At 44.6% G+C, this 19,005-nt stretch overlaps 1 protein-coding gene across 5 annotated transcripts in view; it reads left to right on the forward strand.

The window, feature by feature from the left end:
• syne1a (spectrin repeat containing, nuclear envelope 1a) overlaps positions 1-19,005 on the forward strand; it is a 121,869-nt gene that overhangs the window by 68,739 nt on the left and 34,125 nt on the right. For all 5 annotated transcript variants that reach the window (XM_076755671.1, XM_076755669.1, XM_076755673.1 and 2 more), the window contains 24 exons: positions 546-698; positions 832-999; positions 1,983-2,159; positions 3,455-3,601; positions 3,766-3,891; positions 4,013-4,189; positions 4,312-4,577; positions 4,721-4,877; positions 4,979-5,377; positions 5,549-7,153; positions 7,806-8,143; positions 8,261-8,405; positions 8,715-8,933; positions 9,657-9,940; positions 10,105-10,270; positions 10,413-10,568; positions 10,750-10,902; positions 11,461-11,643; positions 11,874-12,011; positions 12,318-12,503; positions 13,190-13,312; positions 13,830-14,012; positions 14,843-14,986; positions 17,196-17,420. In XM_076755671.1, coding sequence (XP_076611786.1) covers positions 546-698; positions 832-999; positions 1,983-2,159; positions 3,455-3,601; positions 3,766-3,891; positions 4,013-4,189; positions 4,312-4,577; positions 4,721-4,877; positions 4,979-5,377; positions 5,549-7,153; positions 7,806-8,143; positions 8,261-8,405; positions 8,715-8,933; positions 9,657-9,940; positions 10,105-10,270; positions 10,413-10,568; positions 10,750-10,902; positions 11,461-11,643; positions 11,874-12,011; positions 12,318-12,503; positions 13,190-13,312; positions 13,830-14,012; positions 14,843-14,986; positions 17,196-17,420 — 6,018 coding nt within the window. The remainder of the gene's footprint in view (positions 1-545; positions 699-831; positions 1,000-1,982; positions 2,160-3,454; positions 3,602-3,765; positions 3,892-4,012; positions 4,190-4,311; positions 4,578-4,720; positions 4,878-4,978; positions 5,378-5,548; positions 7,154-7,805; positions 8,144-8,260; positions 8,406-8,714; positions 8,934-9,656; positions 9,941-10,104; positions 10,271-10,412; positions 10,569-10,749; positions 10,903-11,460; positions 11,644-11,873; positions 12,012-12,317; positions 12,504-13,189; positions 13,313-13,829; positions 14,013-14,842; positions 14,987-17,195; positions 17,421-19,005) is intronic.

Genomic DNA, 19,005 nt, shown 5'->3' on the forward strand with positions numbered 1-19,005 from the left:
CTGTGACCCTGCAGAGCATTGCATTAATGCTGCACTCGGTAATTTTACATTTTAGTGGGTCCAAATGGCAGCAAGGCCTCACTGAATGTTATTAGCTTAATGGACCACATGAGTGTCCTTGCATGTCATAGGCCATTAGATCCAAAATTGAATATACTATACATAACTGCTGATCATTTTCCAGACTATACCGTTTCCTTTTATATTGATAATTGCCTATTGTGTGCTTTGGAAAATGTTTGACAGTATAGTAGAACCAATTTGTTGTAAATTTGCTAGAAAAATGCTAGTTTAAACCTTTAATATTGAGCAATGATCTAACACAACATTAGTAACTAATAAGACAATATTGTTATAATAAAACAATTGAAACTCCATATAATGATGCAGCTTTTGAAATTGTTGACGACACGATTCTCCCACAGGGTTCAGTTTTAGGTCCACTTCTGTCTCTACATGCTGACATTGAAAAGAATAGTCCAAAATCAAGTCTCAATGCTGCGTAGATGATACTGAGATCACCTGTTTTCTGTCTGTGTCCTCAGGCTCTGTTGCAGATGGTTCAGTCCCATGATGGATCCATAAGGTCAGTGGTGGAGAAAGGAGACGCTCTGCTGGCCTCTGTCCATTACCCATCCATCAGAGACAGAATGAACAGGCTGAAAAAGGACTACACTGAACTCTGTAATACTGCTATGGTGAGAACCTGTGTTCAGATAAGAGTAATCATGGTATAAAAAGTAAAGGCTCTTTCAATGTAGACTTAGCACATGAATTGTTGCAATGGATATGATCCCTTAACAACTGTGGTCCCTTAACAATGTGGTCCAGGCCCATGTGGAGAATCTGGAAGGCCAGGTGAAGGAGCAGGAAGCTTACCACAACGAGCTCCAGGAAGTGGAGCGCTGGCTGCTGCAGATGTCAAGCAGGATGGTGACTCCTGATCCCACTGTGGGTGGCAGCCTGGAGGCAGCCACTCAACAGCTGGCCAGGCACAAGGTGCATAATTACATTCCTTGAATGAGTTTGTAGCTCACGATACAGCACTTTTGAGATGTAATTACAGCACAAAACATGACCTCTTCAGCGGAGGTAATGAACACGTCTTGTAAAAGTTACCTTTGTTTGGGAGGAGTGTATAGCAAAATTGTTGAAGATTTCATTAGAGCTTTTAGTATGGTGTGGTTACTGTTTTGCTTAATAAACTTCACTAGAACTATTGATTTGAGATTTTGGTGGTTACGCTGAACGTCACCAGGACCTCATAAAACCCATTTTTGGCCATTATCCAAGAATTTCTCCACTAATTATGACAATTTCACACACATGTCTCACAGAAGGGGAGATTATGGCCATATTTCACATTTGGGCACATACTGAATTGGTGACACGAGTTTTGGGTGCCCACCTTGAAACTGTGGTGATTGTACAGATTTTCTGTGCTGCCAGGTTGAAGATGTGTGTGTGAAGCATCCACATTTTACAATCTCCAGCTCCTTTGCAGCAACATCCATATTTGAAGCATTATAATCCACCATAAGCTCATTGGTTCTGCTGATATTGAGCTTCAGGTGATTGTCGATGCACCACGTGATGAAACTCTCTATCAGTCCTCTGTACTCCTCTGGAAAAACAGTCTGTAAGTGAAGGCAGCATGTTTCTCACTGGAAATTACTCAGTGAAATCATACATGTCACTATAGTGATAACTTCTATTAAATAAAATACGAAGTATACTGAAGGATTTGGTTTCAGCAAAAAATGTTTTATTTCTGTAGTTTCAGTCCAAATCTATAACAGACTTTGTATTTTGAAAACCAAAGCAGCTGAAATCTGATTTCCAAAGCTACTGTCGCTGCTAATTCTCTGTCATCCATTCAGGCCTGTCTAATCCGATGACACCTCACTGTGTGGTATCAGTCTCCTCTGACCTCCTGTGTCATCTTTCTAATATGATCCTACTTGTTATTTTGCCCTCCACAGGCCATCATGGAGGAAATCGCAGGCTTTGAGGATCGCTTGGCAGGTCTGAAGGAGCGAGGAGCCCACCTGGTACAAGGCTGTAGTGACCGTGTGCAGAGCAGGCTGAGACAGCAGGTCCAGGCTCACCAGCAAGGCACCAGAGACAGCTACTCTGCCATCTGTAGCACAGCGCAGAGGGTGAGTGAGGAGGAGGAGATGGAAAGAGGGAGGGAGGGGATGCAGACAAGGAGAAGAGGGAGGAGGAGAGATGCATGGGAAGACGAGAAAGACATGGATTCTGTATTTGAAGAAGCGAAACGGTTCTTACATATTTATTATGTAAGACACAGAAGACATATTGGTGTGTTGGGTACACGCATATTTGAACGTGCATCCATTGATGTGAGCATACATGCATGCACAAACACACGCTCTACATATCAGTCCCGTTAATATTCCAACAGTCTCGGCATCCACTTAATCCTAACCCATTCTGACACTTAAACCCGCCTCTCAAGACAGCCCTTCACTGCCAGTGTAGGGGGCACGACCAATTAAGGCTGCCAAAGTGGAGCTCAACAGCAGCCACACTCAGGCGGACCCCACCAGCCAAAATCACTAACTCAATCTCCCCATATTAATCTCTGCATATCCCCTGTCAACTCCATTTTTTCATGCCTGAGCCAAAAATGGTCACACGCCACTATTCAGTAGATCTGGCGAGCCCTCTAATCCAGCCCCACTCTGTCATTTTGGCAACTTCTACTCTGTCATCATAGCTCACCTCCCAAGACACCACCTCCACCAGCACACGCACATCCAATCTGGCATTGTGTGATCCAGTCACACTTTACCACTACGCTGCTGGCTTCTCTACAACTGTGCCTCCAGTGTTACGATGGCTGCCAACTGTGTCCCACCACAACACAGCTCTAATATCCTGCCTGCCATTTGCCACCATGCCAACCTTCTAGCCTTTGCCAAATACACTGGGCAGTTTGCCAATACATTGCCACCACCACCCCCCTTCCCGCTTTCGGGCTCTCATATTAACACTGTCAATCAGATCTCGCTGTTTGGCTCTCCCCTGGAGGGCATGGACGCCTCCACATTCAACACCTGTCAAATGCAGCGCTGCATACTGCTCTATAACTGCCTACTTCTTTGGGTTTCATTATTTAATGTGTCTTTGTTTGACCATACTGTACTGGCTTCAAAGCTATGCAGTCTTGCAATATCTGCAGCGTTTTTGGATGCTGTCACTTTATGTTTGTGTTGTTGCATGTATGTGTTTTCTTGTTGTTTGTGAAAAACATTTGTCCTCACTTCAGTTTGAGTTGACATGTAGGAGTTTCAGGAACACACATTCATGAAACCCAATATTGAAAGTCTTTGCAATATCATTTTTGGCTAAAATTTTATGAAGGTTTTGCAATATGTAAGTGTTCAATCCAGATGTATAGCACTGAAATGTATTCGTCCGTGTCTTATAGGTGTATCAGAGTTTGGACCATGAGCTACAGAGACATGTGAGTGTCCAAGATACATTGCAGCAGTGTCAGACCTGGTTGACCTCTGTAGCAGAGGAACCAGAGCCTCCTGCACATCATCCTCTCAGCCTGGAGGAGGCGCTACAGCAGGTCAGTAAGCCACTATCCATTCCTTAACAAAGAGATTGCTACATATTGTTACCTCCTGAAATTACGATGAGACGTACCTAAACATGCAGATTGTCCTGAATTCAATAATAGGAGTGATCAATAAACTCATCAAACAAATAACAGACATCTTTTTCGGGGGGCAGGTGAAGCAGGAGCGGGCTCTCCAGGAACAGGCCAGTACTTACCTCCAGCTTGTGTGCTCAGCATGTGACCTGTCTGAGCCGAGGGTCAGAGAGACGGCAGCAGCTATCCAGCAAGTGAAACTGCAGGTCAGTTGACTTTAACATGCCTTTAAACAAAAGATCGACAGTTTCAGGGCAGCTTCTAAAATTTTATATTTTGACAAAATGCTCCATTGTGAATTGATTTCATTGGGTTTTTTGTGTCTAGATTGAGGACCGTATGCTGCTTTGTGAGGAGGTTGCAGACAGCTGGAGGGACATTGAGGAGCAGAAGGCAGATCTGGAGGTCCAGCTGAGAGAGACAGAGCAGCAACTTCAGAACCTCATTAGGAGACCTGCAGAGCTGGAGCCCAAAATTGCACAGAACCAGCTGGATAAGGCACAGGTCTGTGCTTGTATAATGAATTTGAAGCCGTTATTGTCAAAGCAAAATTTTCAGACTAACAAAGTAAACCAGCTCAAAGTCAAGTTCAGTGTGACTGTGAATATTCACCATCTTTCCTGCAGGAATTCCTTCAGCAGATTAGGGAGAGACAGTCTGAGGTAACCCATTTGAATGAAGCCACTGGTAGGCTGACAGATGGACAGGTCTCTCCTGCCCTGGAGGAGATAAGGAGACTGAGGAGAAGCTGGATGGACCTGGGCCAGCGGGCAGAAGAACTGGAGGCCCAGCGAGGGGAGGATATGCAGCGAAGTGGGGAGTACCAGGAGATTGTTGTTGCTGTGGAGGAACTTTTCCACCAAGTGTCCAGGGAATGGGACTACCTCGCCAGGTATCAAGCTTCTCTGTGGTGGCTGTGATGTTATATAAAGACTTCCTTTGTCTTTATCTCAGCAAAGACAATTATTTTATATCTTTATTATCATACTATTGTATAGACTAGATGTCCATCAACCCATGTCTGTGTGTACCTAGGGCTGACACAGAGAGTACAAGTGAGCATCTAGAGGCTCTGAGGAAGCTTTCCAGTGACCTAGAGGAGCAGAGAGCAACTCTAGAGGACCTCAGAGACCAGAGACAAACTATTCTGCCCCGACTTAGCCTGCTAGACAAGGAGCTGGTCAAACAACAGGTGGAGCTCCATTCTCATTTCTCAATTCTCGTAGTAAACTTATAGTAATGTAGAGTATAAATACTGGGTCTGGTTTTACACGGTGTTCTGCCTTTCACTAGGTGGGTCATCTGGAGCAGCGCTGGGCCCAGCTTGAAACCCTGATTCAACAGAAGATCCAGGACTCTGCACAGACACTAGAGGATCTTGCCCGGGTTGAGAGCCAGCTGAGGGATGCCAGAGAGTGGGTGGAGGAGCAGCGGCCTGCTTTTACCTCTGCGCTGAAAACCAGCCCACCCCCTGATCTGGCCCAGAGCTTTCTGTTCGACCACCTGAGTGTGTGCGTAGAACTGGAGGCCCGTCAGCAACTGCTGGGTCAGGCAGTGAGTGAGGCTCAGGGTGTAGCTTCCAGACTGGGGCTGAGTGAAAAGAGATGCCTGCAGGAGCTTGTTGAACGAGCCCAGACTGAGGTGGAGGCTTTGGGGGCTCGGGTGGCCCAAAGGAGGAAGTACCTCAGTAAGGTAAGCAGCTGGGTTTTTGTACTGGATGCAACTCAAATTTTAATTATGTCCTAAAGGACCTAACTTTCTGTTACTAATTAGACTTTGTGGTGCCAGACAAAATATGCTATGTATTTTCCAAGCTGTTAAAATGCTGTAAATGATTTGTAATATTTCATTCTTCCTCTCCAGGCCTTCACAGAACGGACACAGTTCCTTCAAGGCCTGGGGAGAGCACTGTCTTGGGTACATCAGCAGGAGAGGAAGGCTTTGATAGACGACCACATCGCGCTTCTCCCCGAGGACCTAACCAAACAGGTTGCTGCTTGTCGGAGCGTCCAAAATGGTTTACGAGCATACCAGAGAGAGCTGGCATCTCTCTGGGTACAAGGGCGAGAGCTAGAAAGAGATGCCACGGACAAGGAGAGAGCAGAAACCCTGGCGAGACTTGAGAAGCTACAAGCAGCATTTGAAACCACTCTCCAGAGTACGACCCAGCGTCTTACAGACTTGGAGAAAGCCTTGACCTCCAGGAAGTACTTTCAGGTTGACCTGGATAAGACTTGCCACTGGTTGAGACGAGCAGATGCCATCACCTTCCCTGAAATCAATTTAAACAACATTGATGATAGCTCAGAGTTGCAAACACAACTGTCTAACTTTCAGAATGTCCTGGAACAAGCTTCAGAGTACGAGAACCTTCTTCTTATCGTCCAAAGAATAGGCCAGGAGATCCTCCCTACTCTGAACGAGATTGATCATTGCTACCTAGATGAGAGGCTCAATGCCCTGCCTCAGCAGTACAACGCCATCCTAGCTCTAGCCAAAGAGAAAAAAGACAGAGTCCAACAAATAATCTTAGAGCGAAAAGAGTTCAGCACTTTCTTTGATATTACTCGTAATGCACTTGAGGAGCTTCAGGAGCAGTTTGACAATCTGGAGAAGCAGACTATCAGTATTAGAGAGGAGGAACTTGTTCGTCTGAGAAATGAACACAGAAATATTGATGAAAGTTTGTTCCATATTAGCCCCGCTGTGAGAGAACTGCATGGCAAAAATGAGGGGTTTCTCAGTAGGGGTCAGCAATACAGAGCTGCAGAGACACAGCAGCTGGTGAGTCTCCACAACACTCTGAAAAGGACAAATGATCAGAAAATTAAGCATTTAGATGACTGCTTGAAAACACTAGTAGAACACACCAGAGTTTCCACCAAACTGGAAGCAGAGTTTAAATCTGTGAAGGAGAAGCTGGCCAGACTGAAGCCAGACACAGAACTAGGTGTCATGGACAAAATCACAAGTCTGTATTCTCTGCTTGAAAACCTGGATTGTGTGAACTCTCAGGCTGAAGAATGTAACCAGCAAACTAAAGGCCTCGGTCTGAAGTTTGATCCCGCTGCCTTTCAGGAAACGAGACTGCAGCTTGAATCATTGCGGTCTTTACGGTTTGAAGTAAAATGTTTTGTTGAAGAAAGTGAAAGAAAGGTCAGAGAGAATGAAGATTTCTCAAAGGAGACTGAGAAAATGTTTGAGTGGCTGAGGACTATCAAGGACAAATTGGAAGAGCCTTTGACCCTTTCGGAGGTCAAAATGGAGAGGATATATGAGGAAGTACGCAAACTGAAGATAGTGGAAGAGGAAGTGAATAGTAGATTGAGGATAGGAGACACCTTGGGTAGCAGAGAAAAGCAAAGGTATTGCAGTAGAAAAGAAAATGTTCCTGCCCACATAGAAAAGAAACTACAGGAGCTGACAAAGCTGGGAGCTGAAGTTCAACAAGGAATTAGCAAGAAACAGGTATGTGTGTATGTTATCCAGAAATTACGGTCATATCCTACCCCTGTATTTTTCTAAAAATCTGATCAAAACTTAGCCGTTAGCAAAGTTCACATTCTGAACTTGTCACGAATCTGATCCATCATTCATGGCTCGAATCTACTGAATATTATTAGTCTCCTCTCTGCCCATGCTATCAATATTAATGGGCCCAGGGAAGCTGAAACATTTAAAAAACAGTTCAAGAGATTCCATTAAGTTTGAATAAGTAGTTATGTTATTAATATATAACTGTTTTGGGGATTTAATGTGTTTAAATACCAAATCCCAAAGATTCTGTTATGCTGAATAATAAATAAAAGTTCTAATGACATACAGTAGCAGAGCCTGGTCTAATCAGCAAAGTTTTACAAAGAAGTGGGAAAAAAAAAAAACAGCTGCATAAAAATTTAAATTCCACAATTAGATTTTCAACATGTGACAATCACTTTCTCTGCACATATTCACTACAGTTAAAGCTAAAACTTGAAATAAAGCACTGGAACAGGACGTTTTTATCATGTCTATAGACACTGTGTAATGATTTAGGCATGCATTTCTGACTTCAGTTGTGTGAAGAAGTTTATGGAGAAAAAAGACTGAAGTTAATGAAATCACCTTCTGCATATTCTAGCTGGCTGTGGATCGAGCTCTTTCACTGGTCCAGAGGCACCACTTATCTCTGCAGTCCATGCAGACATGGCTGGACTCTGCTGCAGCTGTGCTCCAGAGGGCAAGCTTTGGGGTGGAGCTTGAGAACCAGACAGATTGTCTGCAGGACCTGGACAAAATTTCAGCTCAGGAAAAGAACTTCACAGCTGCTTTAGAGGATCTGGGGACTTTAGATGCTCTGCTGGAGGATTTTATGGAAGCAGGAGCGATGAGTGATCGTAGAGAAAAAGTTAAGGCAATGCAGCTGAGAAACACAGAAGTCAAACAGCAACTGGATGCCTACAGAGAGGAGCTTCAGAGGTGTGTACATAAGTGTTAATGTGTAGCCAAGTAACATATGTAAACACATCTGGCATGTGCGGTCCATATGATGCATATTTTAATAGTAAATCATCCTCAATATGATTTTTTTCTCAGGTGTGCAGCTCAGTGGACATCCTTCCAACATGAGAAAGAGACACTAGTTGACCAGATGAATGATGCAGAGAGCAAGATGACCATGTTCACTACGGCTAAAGCTGTCAGTATCCAGCAGGCAGAGGAAAAATGCCAGAGATACAAGGTACTGTGTTACACCCCTAAAACAGAGATACTGTACAGAAGGCTTATCCAATGTTTATAGAAATCGTCTAACGGGTATGTGTTGTGTCCCATGTGGCTGTTATATTCAATTCCAACATTTTTTCTAGTCATGGCAGTAGATGCACATTAACATTTAAACAGCAGAGTGTTTATTCATTATTCCTTCTTCACTTGTGTGTCTGCAGAGTTGTTTCTTTTATAGGAGAGTTTTATTATTTCACACTATCAATATTTCAGAAGACTGCTTTTATGAAATAACTTGTTTGTATCTGCTGTCTTTTGGCTGTAGTCTCTGGTGGCTCACATCGACCTGCTGGAGTTGCCTCTAAATGCTTTGAAAGAGAATGCAACAGAGTTAGAGCAGATCATCTCTGAGTCCAGCAAAGCCGTCACCAGCCACTCTGCGTCGTCACTGTGGCAGCGGTGGACCAGGCTCCGCAGTGTGGCCCGGGCCCAGGAGAGGGCGCTGGAGGACACTGCGAGGGAATGGAGGAACTTCACTGAGAAGGTAAGAGAGAATACTTTTGTTGGTGATGTTGGACATGGATCTCTGTGTGGGTGTCTGTGCTTTGCATGCTCAAGTTCATACTGTATGTGTGGTAAATGTGTGCTTCAGTGATGAACATGTTCGGTGTAAACCTAACGATCAGAGTGCCCACAGTCTAGAGGAGCTGTTCATACTCACATGACACTTAAAGCCGACAGGAGGAAATTGTTCTACAGATTTAGGTCAAACGCAGCAACATCTGAATATCAGTTGGTGGGCTGTGATGTAACTCCAGGCTTCAGGCCAGCCATTTCCTCCTGCCAAAACACTGTGTCATGAAGCGCTTTCCCGCCTTTCAACCTATTTCAAGTGTGAACGATGTCAGCTACCGAGAATTCCCACAAAGCACTGCTCCGAAAAGGGAAATTAGGTCAAACTGTAAGGAATGGTGTTCACTTCCTCATATGTGGCACGTTTCCTGTTGTCCACTGGTCAACTGTGGCCCCTTTGTTCTACTGGACATGATGTCATTCTCTGCACTGGACTCTTGTTTCTGCCGTTGACTGTCACAGGGAATCCTGTATACTGCAGAAAAAACTTTAAAAGATTATTTGTAAAATAAAGTAATGTAATCTTTTGATGTTTTGTTTTATTTAAAAGATTTTAAGAGGCCTGACAAGGTTAAAGTATCCAGCATCTGCCGCATCAACTGAACCTGAATCTTTGAACATAAACTCCCCTTAGATGGAGAAGGTACGCTCTGTGTCCCAAGACCTTCACAGTCGTGTCCCAGACAGCACAGTTGAGAAGGCTGCCACCAGGGCGGCACTTCAGAGCCTCCTGGAGTACCATGACTCCTTCAGCCTGGAGGTGGAAAGGGAGCAGTCCATCCTGGCCCTGCTGGGGCAACACACTCGCAGCCTCAGAGGAGAGGAGAAGGAGGAGGGAGAGGAGAAAAAGGCAGAGAACGGACATGAGGACACACCTTGCCTACAAGAGATCAGAAGCATGCAGGAGCAATATGACAGGTGAGTGACCCCGTGCTGCCCTTCAGGTTGCTTTACAGCCCGACAGTTGAAGAGAATAAAAGACTCTTGTGGCGACTCTTTTCACCAGTGACAAAAACTTAAGTGATTATCCCACTTAGACAAAGCAATTTGTATGATTTTCTTTACCACTGTGTCTTGTCTAGCCTTGTGTTGCGGGTACGAGCCAGCAGGGCTCAGGTACACCAGGAGTTGAGGGAGAGGGAGGAGGTTGAGAAGGAGCTGGGCTTGGTGAAAGGCTGGATCCAAGATACCCGCGGCTTACTGCTGAGTCCCACTGCAGACCTAGATTCACTGCTGCAAGAACTAGAGGTTGGCCACTATAAGTGCACACACACCTTTCGCATAAACCAAAATGCCCCTGTCTACTAGGTGCAAAACCTCAACACTTCTTTGGACAGAAATGCAGTTTTGTAACAGAAAAGACTGTCATGTGATGTTGTTTGTGTTGTAGACTGCGCATGGCGAGGTCATCAGCAGGCGTCAAAGTGTGGAGCGCATGACAGAGCTACAGCAGTCCAAGTACCAGGACCTCCAGGCTGGTCTCCCCTCTGAGCTCAGCATGCAGCTGGCTGAGGTGACTCTGGCTCTGGGCTCAGCTGAAGACCAGGTGACCACTCTTGGCTACAATCTAACAGTTTATTAAATACTGTGTTGTGTCAAATGGGTGTTTTAGTGGGTGTTCAATTAAATAGTATCTTACTGCTTACAGTAAGTAAATAAAGGCTTACACTGCTTGTTTTTGACAGCACAGTGAAATGTATAATGTGTATTTCTGCGATCTGTTTTAGGTCCAGGCGAGGGAAAGGGAGGTGCAGCAGACCAGAGATGTGAAAGAGGACTTCAGCTCAAGACTCCAGGACATCGAGGCGAAGCTGAAGACAATCGCTCTGAAAATGGAAGACAAGGGTGCCGACCTGGAGGAGGCCAAAGAAGAGACCAAAGTAATCAACCAGACAGATTGACTAATTAACAAGCAATTAACCTCTGTTAAATTGGCTATTCATTTTGCAGATGTTGAGGTTAATGAGTGTGTGAGAGTTGGAATGGCATGAACTGAATTCTGCCTTCGACTGTGACCCACTTCTGAGAGGAGTATTTCAGATGGGAGTCTGAGCCCCTTCCCTCCTGCTCTCCTTCTTGTCGCCCCAACTTTGTTCTTCTGTCACTTCTCTGCCTGCCTGTAGACCCACAAAGCCTGGAGTGTGTGTAGTTAAAGGAATAGTTTGTCATTTTTGAAACTATTCTGCCTTCCATCACAGCTAAAGCTAAGCTACTGTTGTCTGTAGCTTCATATTTAACTTACTAACATGAGAGTAGTATCAATCCCCTTATCAAAGTCTTGGCAAGAAAATTAATAAGTGTATATCAGAAAATGCAGAACTATTCCTTTAACTCTGGCTTTTCAGTTTTAACACACACTTTAACTCCCCTTGGTCTCGGATCTTGCTCCACACCTCCTTTTTTGCCTCACTTTTTAACTCTCCTCTCCCCTCCTACAGGCTCTTTGTGAAGAGTGTGAATGCTGTGGTCGCTCCCTGGCAGAGTTAGGAGTGGCAGTGCAGGAGTTCGGGGAGCAGAACCCTCTGCTGTGTAAGCAGCTGGGCGATGCTGTGGCCAAACTGAAGGAGGTACAGCACCACACCATGCAGCAGGGCCAGGACAGAGCCAACAGACTGAAGAAGGTGAGATGTCTGTTCCCTTCACCATGTCATGTGGACCTCTGTAAAGACAAAGACAAGTTCCCAATATTGTTTGCACGTAGGAACAGCAAATACACATCTTTTATATATAATTGTCAGGATTTTTGTGGCCAATATCAGCTGATTCTGTTTGAGAGTGAATGGTGTTTCATTCACTTTCATCTGCGTTAATTCTTTTGTCTTCTCTGTCTCTGTCTTTGTCTTGTGAGCAGGCAGAAAGACAGATGGAGGAATATCAGGGTATGAGGGCGTTCATTTTGGGCTGGACAGAAAAGGCAGAGACTCTGGTCACTGGTCATATCATCTGGAGCTCAGCGTCCCAGCTGCAGGAGCAAATTCGAGCGCACCAGGTGAGTCTTAATGAGCCACACAGCAGGCAGTTGGAATGACTTTAAGATAAAAACTGCTGCAAAAAAAATGGGCTCTGATACATTTTATATTTATTTTTCCACAAAAATAAATATTAATATCTTTTGCATTAATCTCCTAAATCTGAAGACACCCCACAAATACAGCTAATTAGATTTGCACATTTGTTTGATTTCTCAGTGTAATGTCATGTGCTATACAGTGCGTTTGCCGGCCTTAATTAGGATAATTGCACAACATAAAAGGCTCTTCTCTTTGACTTGTAATTTATGCTCTCATGGTGACAGGCATTACTGCGAGAGTGTCGGGGTCTCCATGGTGACTTGGAGGCCATGGGAGAAAGGGAGGGGCAGCTGGGGGAGGTGTTGCAGACGGAGGGGTGGATCCAGCAGGTGAAACACCTCAGTAGGTGCACGGAGGAGCTGCAGCAGACTGCCAAGACTCGCCTCCAGAGTCTGCAGGATGCTGCAAAGGTAAATTCATTTTCAGACAAGCATTACAGGAATCAGACAACAGTAATACTTCACCTCTAAATCATATTAGGACACTCAAATTATCTTCATCACGAAAAGTAGCTAATTCAATTTCATTAATCCAGACGTTTTTAGTGCACAGCAAACACACCAGAGCTGCAAGGCAACAGTGCCCCCTTATGGTCATTCTCCGAGCGTTCCACCATCATAATGGAATGCACTGTTATTGCTTGTGCAGCAGTAATCTGTTGCTCTAATCTGATTGCCATGCAGCTTGTACCCAGATGACAATCTGTTCCTGATTGTTGCTAATAACATTGTGTCTTTGGAAATCTGTTTAAAATTCCTCCTGTGAATTTAGATTTTTTGGGTCTGGAGTATTGACACAGCACAAGCTTTATTCATGTCTGGGAATTTAATTTCCTTTCACATGATGTTCATTAAGGTCAATTAGAAACTGCAAATGAAATGGTTTGCCTTTTTATTTATACCTCAAACTGAACTGAAAAAACAGTTTTCAGACTGTTGTGTTTTCAGTATCTGTTACTACAAACATGGCTACATCAATCATAATAGTTTTTGAAAATCCAATGGTACCTCCTGTGTATTAAAGATACATAATATGTTGATGTATACATATGATATTAGCTGCTCCTACTAGAGACAATCTGTCTGTCTCTCCTCAGGACATGTTGCGTTTGGAGGCAGAGGTGAAGAACCTCCATGCTGCTGTAGACCAGATCCAGGTCACACTTGCCTCTCCAGACCTCAACAGACTCAGCCTCAGAGAGCAGCTCACACAGAGACAGGTAAACATTAGAGTGCAGCTCGAGCAGTATATTTCTGTCCAAAGTAACCGAGCCTGACGCAGTTCATGTAAGATGAAGCACTGAGTTTGTGTAACCCTTTCACGCAGTTGTTCCCATGGCTACAGCTTGCCCTGATTACACATGTGTGGGCACCTTGTAAAGGCGTTATGTTATATAGGCTGTAGGTAGATTGTTTAGTAGACTGCTTGCCCAGTTGACGTGACCAAACTCAACCCATTGAAGCCCAACCCATCAGGCTCTTGTTGGGTATCCACTCTCTGGTAAACATGCATATAAAATTAGCATTACTGCTTTATAATTAGCATTTAAACATGATTTGAGTATTAGAGATTCAAATAGAGAGATTACTGTACATACACACCGTGCATTCCTAGAGTTGCAATATGACACCCACACACATCCTACACCTGTCTAGATGCACACTTAGAAGAAGCTTATTTGAAAACCGCAATGCTGTGTTCTTACTCTCTGACATCCCCTTCCATTCTTTCATAAGCGTCTGTTGGTGGAAATGGAGGGCTTCAAGCAGCAGGTGGCAGCGGTACAGCAGTGTCAGAGCGCCCTCCGGCTACCAGAGGAGGTAGTGACCAGCCTCCCGATCTGCCGCACAGCTCAGACTCTGCAGCAGGAGGCCAGCCAACTGCAGCACACCACCATCCAGCAGTGCAACATCTTGCAGGTAGAGGGCAGTCCTCTTATTGCAAATGCTGTTGATCAGCTATCATGTACTAGGTCAAATTTGATAACAAATAACAGAGCCATTATGCTATCAGTGTGTCACATTACTTATCAATGTGGTAAAAGACCTACACCAAGTGTTTATATAACAGGCTAGTTTATTAATTTTTTCTTAAAACAATCAAATTATCTGTCAAGCTACACACCGTAGAACTGAAAATCCTCAAGCCTCAAAGCAGTTGAGGTGCATAATTTGTTGCCCTGTTAGAAGAATTATATTATATCTACATTTAACAGGCCTTCCCAGGGATATCTGTACGTTCTTTGAGCCCCCATCGAACCAGTATTATCCTCCAATCCTTTGATTCTGGCCTGATTTTGCTTTTAAGCTCATTGTAGTGAAGATTAGCCTCTAGAGGAAGAAGCAAGTGACCCTCTGAGACTGTCTGGAGGACAGATGCCTAAAGCATCATCATTTTAACCACACACACCAATATCTGAATCATCCAACTCAGGGTCATATTTGAGATAAAATACATATATTCATATTGTTATCAAGGAAACACAGACTTCAGAAGCCCATAATGAGCAGAAGAGGTTTTCAACTTTCCTCATCAGAGAATATGTTGTTAACACAGTCAGTGACAGCTACTGTGAGTATAGGAATCAATATCTTGGTACAACTGTGACATAGAAAGGTGACACCTACCTTTGACCTCCCTGGAGGGGGAGGCATCATCGCTTCCCTTCAGAGATCAATAATATGTATTAGATTTAGTCACTGTCTTACAAAAGCTTCAGCTTTACCTTGACACGTTTCCTCTTTCCCAGGAGGCCGTGGTGCAGTATGAGCAGTATGAACAGGAAGTGAAGAACCTCCAGAGACTGATAGAAGAGGCTCACCGCATCATTCAAGACCGGCCTGTCTCCACCAATAACATACAGGAACTTCAGGCTCAAATACACCACCATGAGGTGAGAAAAGGCACGCTTTTTTGGAACCCAGCCGGAGGGTTTTGTCCTATTCAACTATGGATTGTATCAGTGAATTCTGGCGCTGATGTTGGGTGAAAAGCCACAGTTTGGATGAGGCTGAGGTCAGCGCTTTGTGCAGGCCTGGCAGGATCCTCCACACCGAACTCAGAAAACCATTTCTTCATGGACCTAGGTTTGTACTGGAGGGCTTCGTCATGTTGAAACAGGAGAAGAAACTCCACCACAAAGTTGGCGCACTATCTTCTAAAGTATCATACTGTAGAATTAAGATTTCTTTCACTTCAGCTAGGGGCCCATCCTGTGCCATGCAAAACAGCCCCAGACCACAAGTACACGTTTGGCCGTATAGTCCACTTTAAGAATTGTCTTTATGAGCTGTAATAGTTTCTATTCACTGAGTGCAAAGTTTCTCATGACAAAACAGCAACAGACCTAAACGGGAGACTGACTGAACATGAGCAGCACACATCAAAAACCTTCGCACTTGCCTAAACGAGTACTTCATTTGACATTTAACAAAATGAATGTGCTGAGGTCTAAAAATAGCTTTTCTAATGAGGCCAACTTCTTCAACTCCAAAGAGCCAAGAGCAAGATAGACAAAGGGAGTTTGAGTTATTATGCATTTCCTGTATTTTGTAACTGTAAAACAGCAGAAAAAGAGAAGTTGATTCAGCAGGAAATATACTGTATATCTTACAATAGTTGTGGGCAACCCTTATGACTGAGTCAGACTGTGTAAATGACATAGTCACTGCGCCATTATTGTAACACAACATGCAAATTCATCACTTTTATGTTGTTATGCGCATTTGCCGTCCTTGCGCAACGTGGAATCAATTAGTTGGTGCGTCTATAAAAGTACCAAAGACCCCAGAATGAACACTGCCGATTTAATCCCCCTTTAACATTGTGTTATGAGAGCAGTTCCACAACATGCAGCAGTTCTGGGAGAATATTGTTGTGCCTCTACAAGCCCAACTCACGCACATTCCTCCTTTATCTGATGGTTCATGTAAATATAATCTACCTGGGTTCCTGTTTGATGCAGTGCAGGTGGTTAGATGGGTTTCACCTGCGCTGTTTAAGCCCCGTGCTTTCAGTTGCAGTTGTACTTTGCTGAGTAAGTGTGTTTGATCTCCCATGCAGAGAGTGAGATCGAGGAGAGGGGGGGTTGGCACACTGAGAGAGGCGAGGCCCTGCAGAGAAACAGATCAAATCTCCCCGGAGGCAACACATTTTTTTATTACGTTTTAACTTTCTCTGTGTGGTTCTGGCAGATTTTATCTACTTCCAATACTTGACAGGGAATAAATGAACCCAGGTGTTTGTAGATATTTTCTTCTCACTGCAGTCTCTCCATTGCTGCAGAGTGACTCGGCATGGCACTGTGTTTATGTCTGAGTTTGATCTCTATGCTGAGCAGATAGCTGCAACTCCACTGGCCCAGTTAGTCACATGACCTGATTATCAGTGCATTGACCATCTGCGGGACGGAGGGGGGAGAAGGAGGAGGAGGAGGAGGAGGAGGAGGAGGGAAGGAGGAGCTGGACCCAGCCTGGCTCATACCATAGCTGTAATTTGACACCACCTATGTCACACTGCCTCCCTCTCTCCTTACGGCTCTCTTTTGTCGAGAGGAATCTGCCTCGAGGATTGGTGGAGGAGTGAAGCGGGAGGCAGAGGAAGGGGGGTGCAGGTGATGAGATCACTTCCTGTTTTTCCTTGCCATTTGTGTATGTGTACGAGAGGGGACTGTCTGAGGGATTTTGAACTATTACTGCGAGGGTCTCTCTCTCTCTCTCTCTCTCAACCAAACATCCTGTCTGCTGGCTTCACCACTGTTCTGAGTCACCCGCCTCTGTGCCGCTCTGATTGGCTCAGAGATACAGAAGAGAGCGAGAGAGACAGAGAAAAAAAAATAGAGAGAGAGTGAGGCAGTGCTGTTCTCTTTCTACGTTTACACACTGTGAAGCCAAAAGCGAGAGACCGGGGAGAGAAGAGAATGCTTCCACTCCACTTACTCCTCTCGCACCGGCACCACATTCACCGCTGAAGTAACTCAACCGCCCCCTTTTTTCAGGATCCTTTTGAAACAGGAACTATTGATCTTCCATTGTGGACTGAACCACACTCTCCTGACCCTGGGGGGTGGTGGTGTTTTCTGTTTGGGGGGGATGTTTTGACAGGAGCTGGCCCAGAAGATCCGTGGCTACCAGGAGCAGATCGCCTCGCTCCACTCCAAGTGTAAGATGCTGACGGTGAAGGCCAAACACGCCACCATGCTGCTCACAGTCAGCGAGGTGGAGGGCCTCTCGGACGGCATGGACGAGCTGAGTGATGAGGAGCTGCCCAGTGCTGTGGCAACAGCCGCCGCCGCCAAGCAGCTTCCAGCACACCCCTCTGTCGTCATGGTGAGTGACAAAGCCTTTTTTGGATACAATCAGCCCCCCAGAGGCACACATGTGTACATCCTGCATGTCTGTATGCCTGTTTGGCTCATGTTTGTGTGTGTGTGTGTTTGCATGTGTAGTCTTTATTCGTCTCCCTTTCTGGGTAGACCGTTGGTTCTGGTTCGGAGTGGAATTTAAGGAACCCCAGGGGTCCTTTTGGGGTTTCTAGAGGGTGTTACAGGTCATTACACAGTAGTGTAATTAGTTTAAAGAGATCCCAAATTAGAGGATGTCCAAGGATGACAGTTATGATTACAGGTTCAACTTTAGTGCTCTTCTTTTCCCAGGAGCAATGTACAAAGTTATATCTGTACAATTCAATCCCAAGTCAACAGCAGTGTAAAATTTCTCCAAAATCTGGGCCCCTGGGATGACACTTAATCTTAAATTAGGCTGCAGGACCACATCTATTCAGTGGTCCTTGACAGGCACTTTTAAAAGAACTCCAGCTGCAGAATCAGCTTTTTCGCTCTATTATTATCCTGTTCCTCTGCGTCTATTTCTTTGTGTCTCTTCTTTGTAATGCACAAAAATAACCCAAGCTTTTTTTTCCTAATCTTCTCTACACCTCAAGTGTTACTATTCTGGTTGTGTTTTTACTGCGCCAATACTGTGCTGTGTCACCTCACTTTGCTTCATATTAGCCTAAATCTGTCTGCCTGCTACAGTATGCCATCCTTGGCTTGATCACTCATTTTGCGTATGTGTTAGCACATGAGAAACCGCCTCCCCACCTTCTCTTCCTCTGCGTCTTTCTTTTCTGATTCAGATTTTTTCGTTTCCTTGCTCTCTTACTGCTGTTTGTGGTGTGTTTGGTCTCAGCAGGCCAGGAAACAGGATATTACTGCATCAGTGTGTGTTTGCGTGTGAGCAGAACATGATAAGTTTGTGTGTATGGCAGGTTGCTGGGACTGCTGATATCCTTGATTTGTAATTGTTTGACATGTTCAGTCAGATTGTCAGGTTTTAACTAATCTCACTATTTAGAAGCCACTGAGTCTGCTGTGCTGTCTACTGATGCTTTTTTAGTTGCGTTGCATTGCATCATAAAACCCGGGAAAAAGTCCTCTGAATATAACAAGGACCTGAGTCAGTCGGCCAAGTTCTGCATTAACTGCCAAAAAGCAGCCCAGTAGGGCTTGGCTCACATTTCAACTCTGCCTCTCTACTGAAGCATGCAGGCACACAGACAACTGTGCTACTTCTAGGACAGCTGCTGCTGCTGCTGTATTAACTAACCCAGCCTCGGTTAGCTATGCCATGCATTGCCTTTGCTTTGTGTAAGTTTTGGCCTTGATCTTCCTCTGAATTTTTTACTGTTAATATAGTGTTTCTTCACTTTTAATCGTGCTTATGCATCAGACCGTATGAGTGGTTCTTTTTGAGCTCTTAAATAGAAATATTCCAGGTAAAGCATAGCTTAAATATCCAAGCTAACATTAAAGCTTGTCTGTGACATGGATAATGTCTGGATGCCACTTAGAAGGGGAACGTGTCTGTGATGGAAAGGAAATGACTGTGGTTCTGAAACTGCAACTCTACAGTA

Source organism: Chaetodon auriga, chromosome 18, assembly GCF_051107435.1.
Source record: "Chaetodon auriga isolate fChaAug3 chromosome 18, fChaAug3.hap1, whole genome shotgun sequence".
In the NCBI taxonomy this organism is placed as follows: domain Eukaryota; kingdom Metazoa; phylum Chordata; class Actinopteri; order Chaetodontiformes; family Chaetodontidae; genus Chaetodon; species Chaetodon auriga.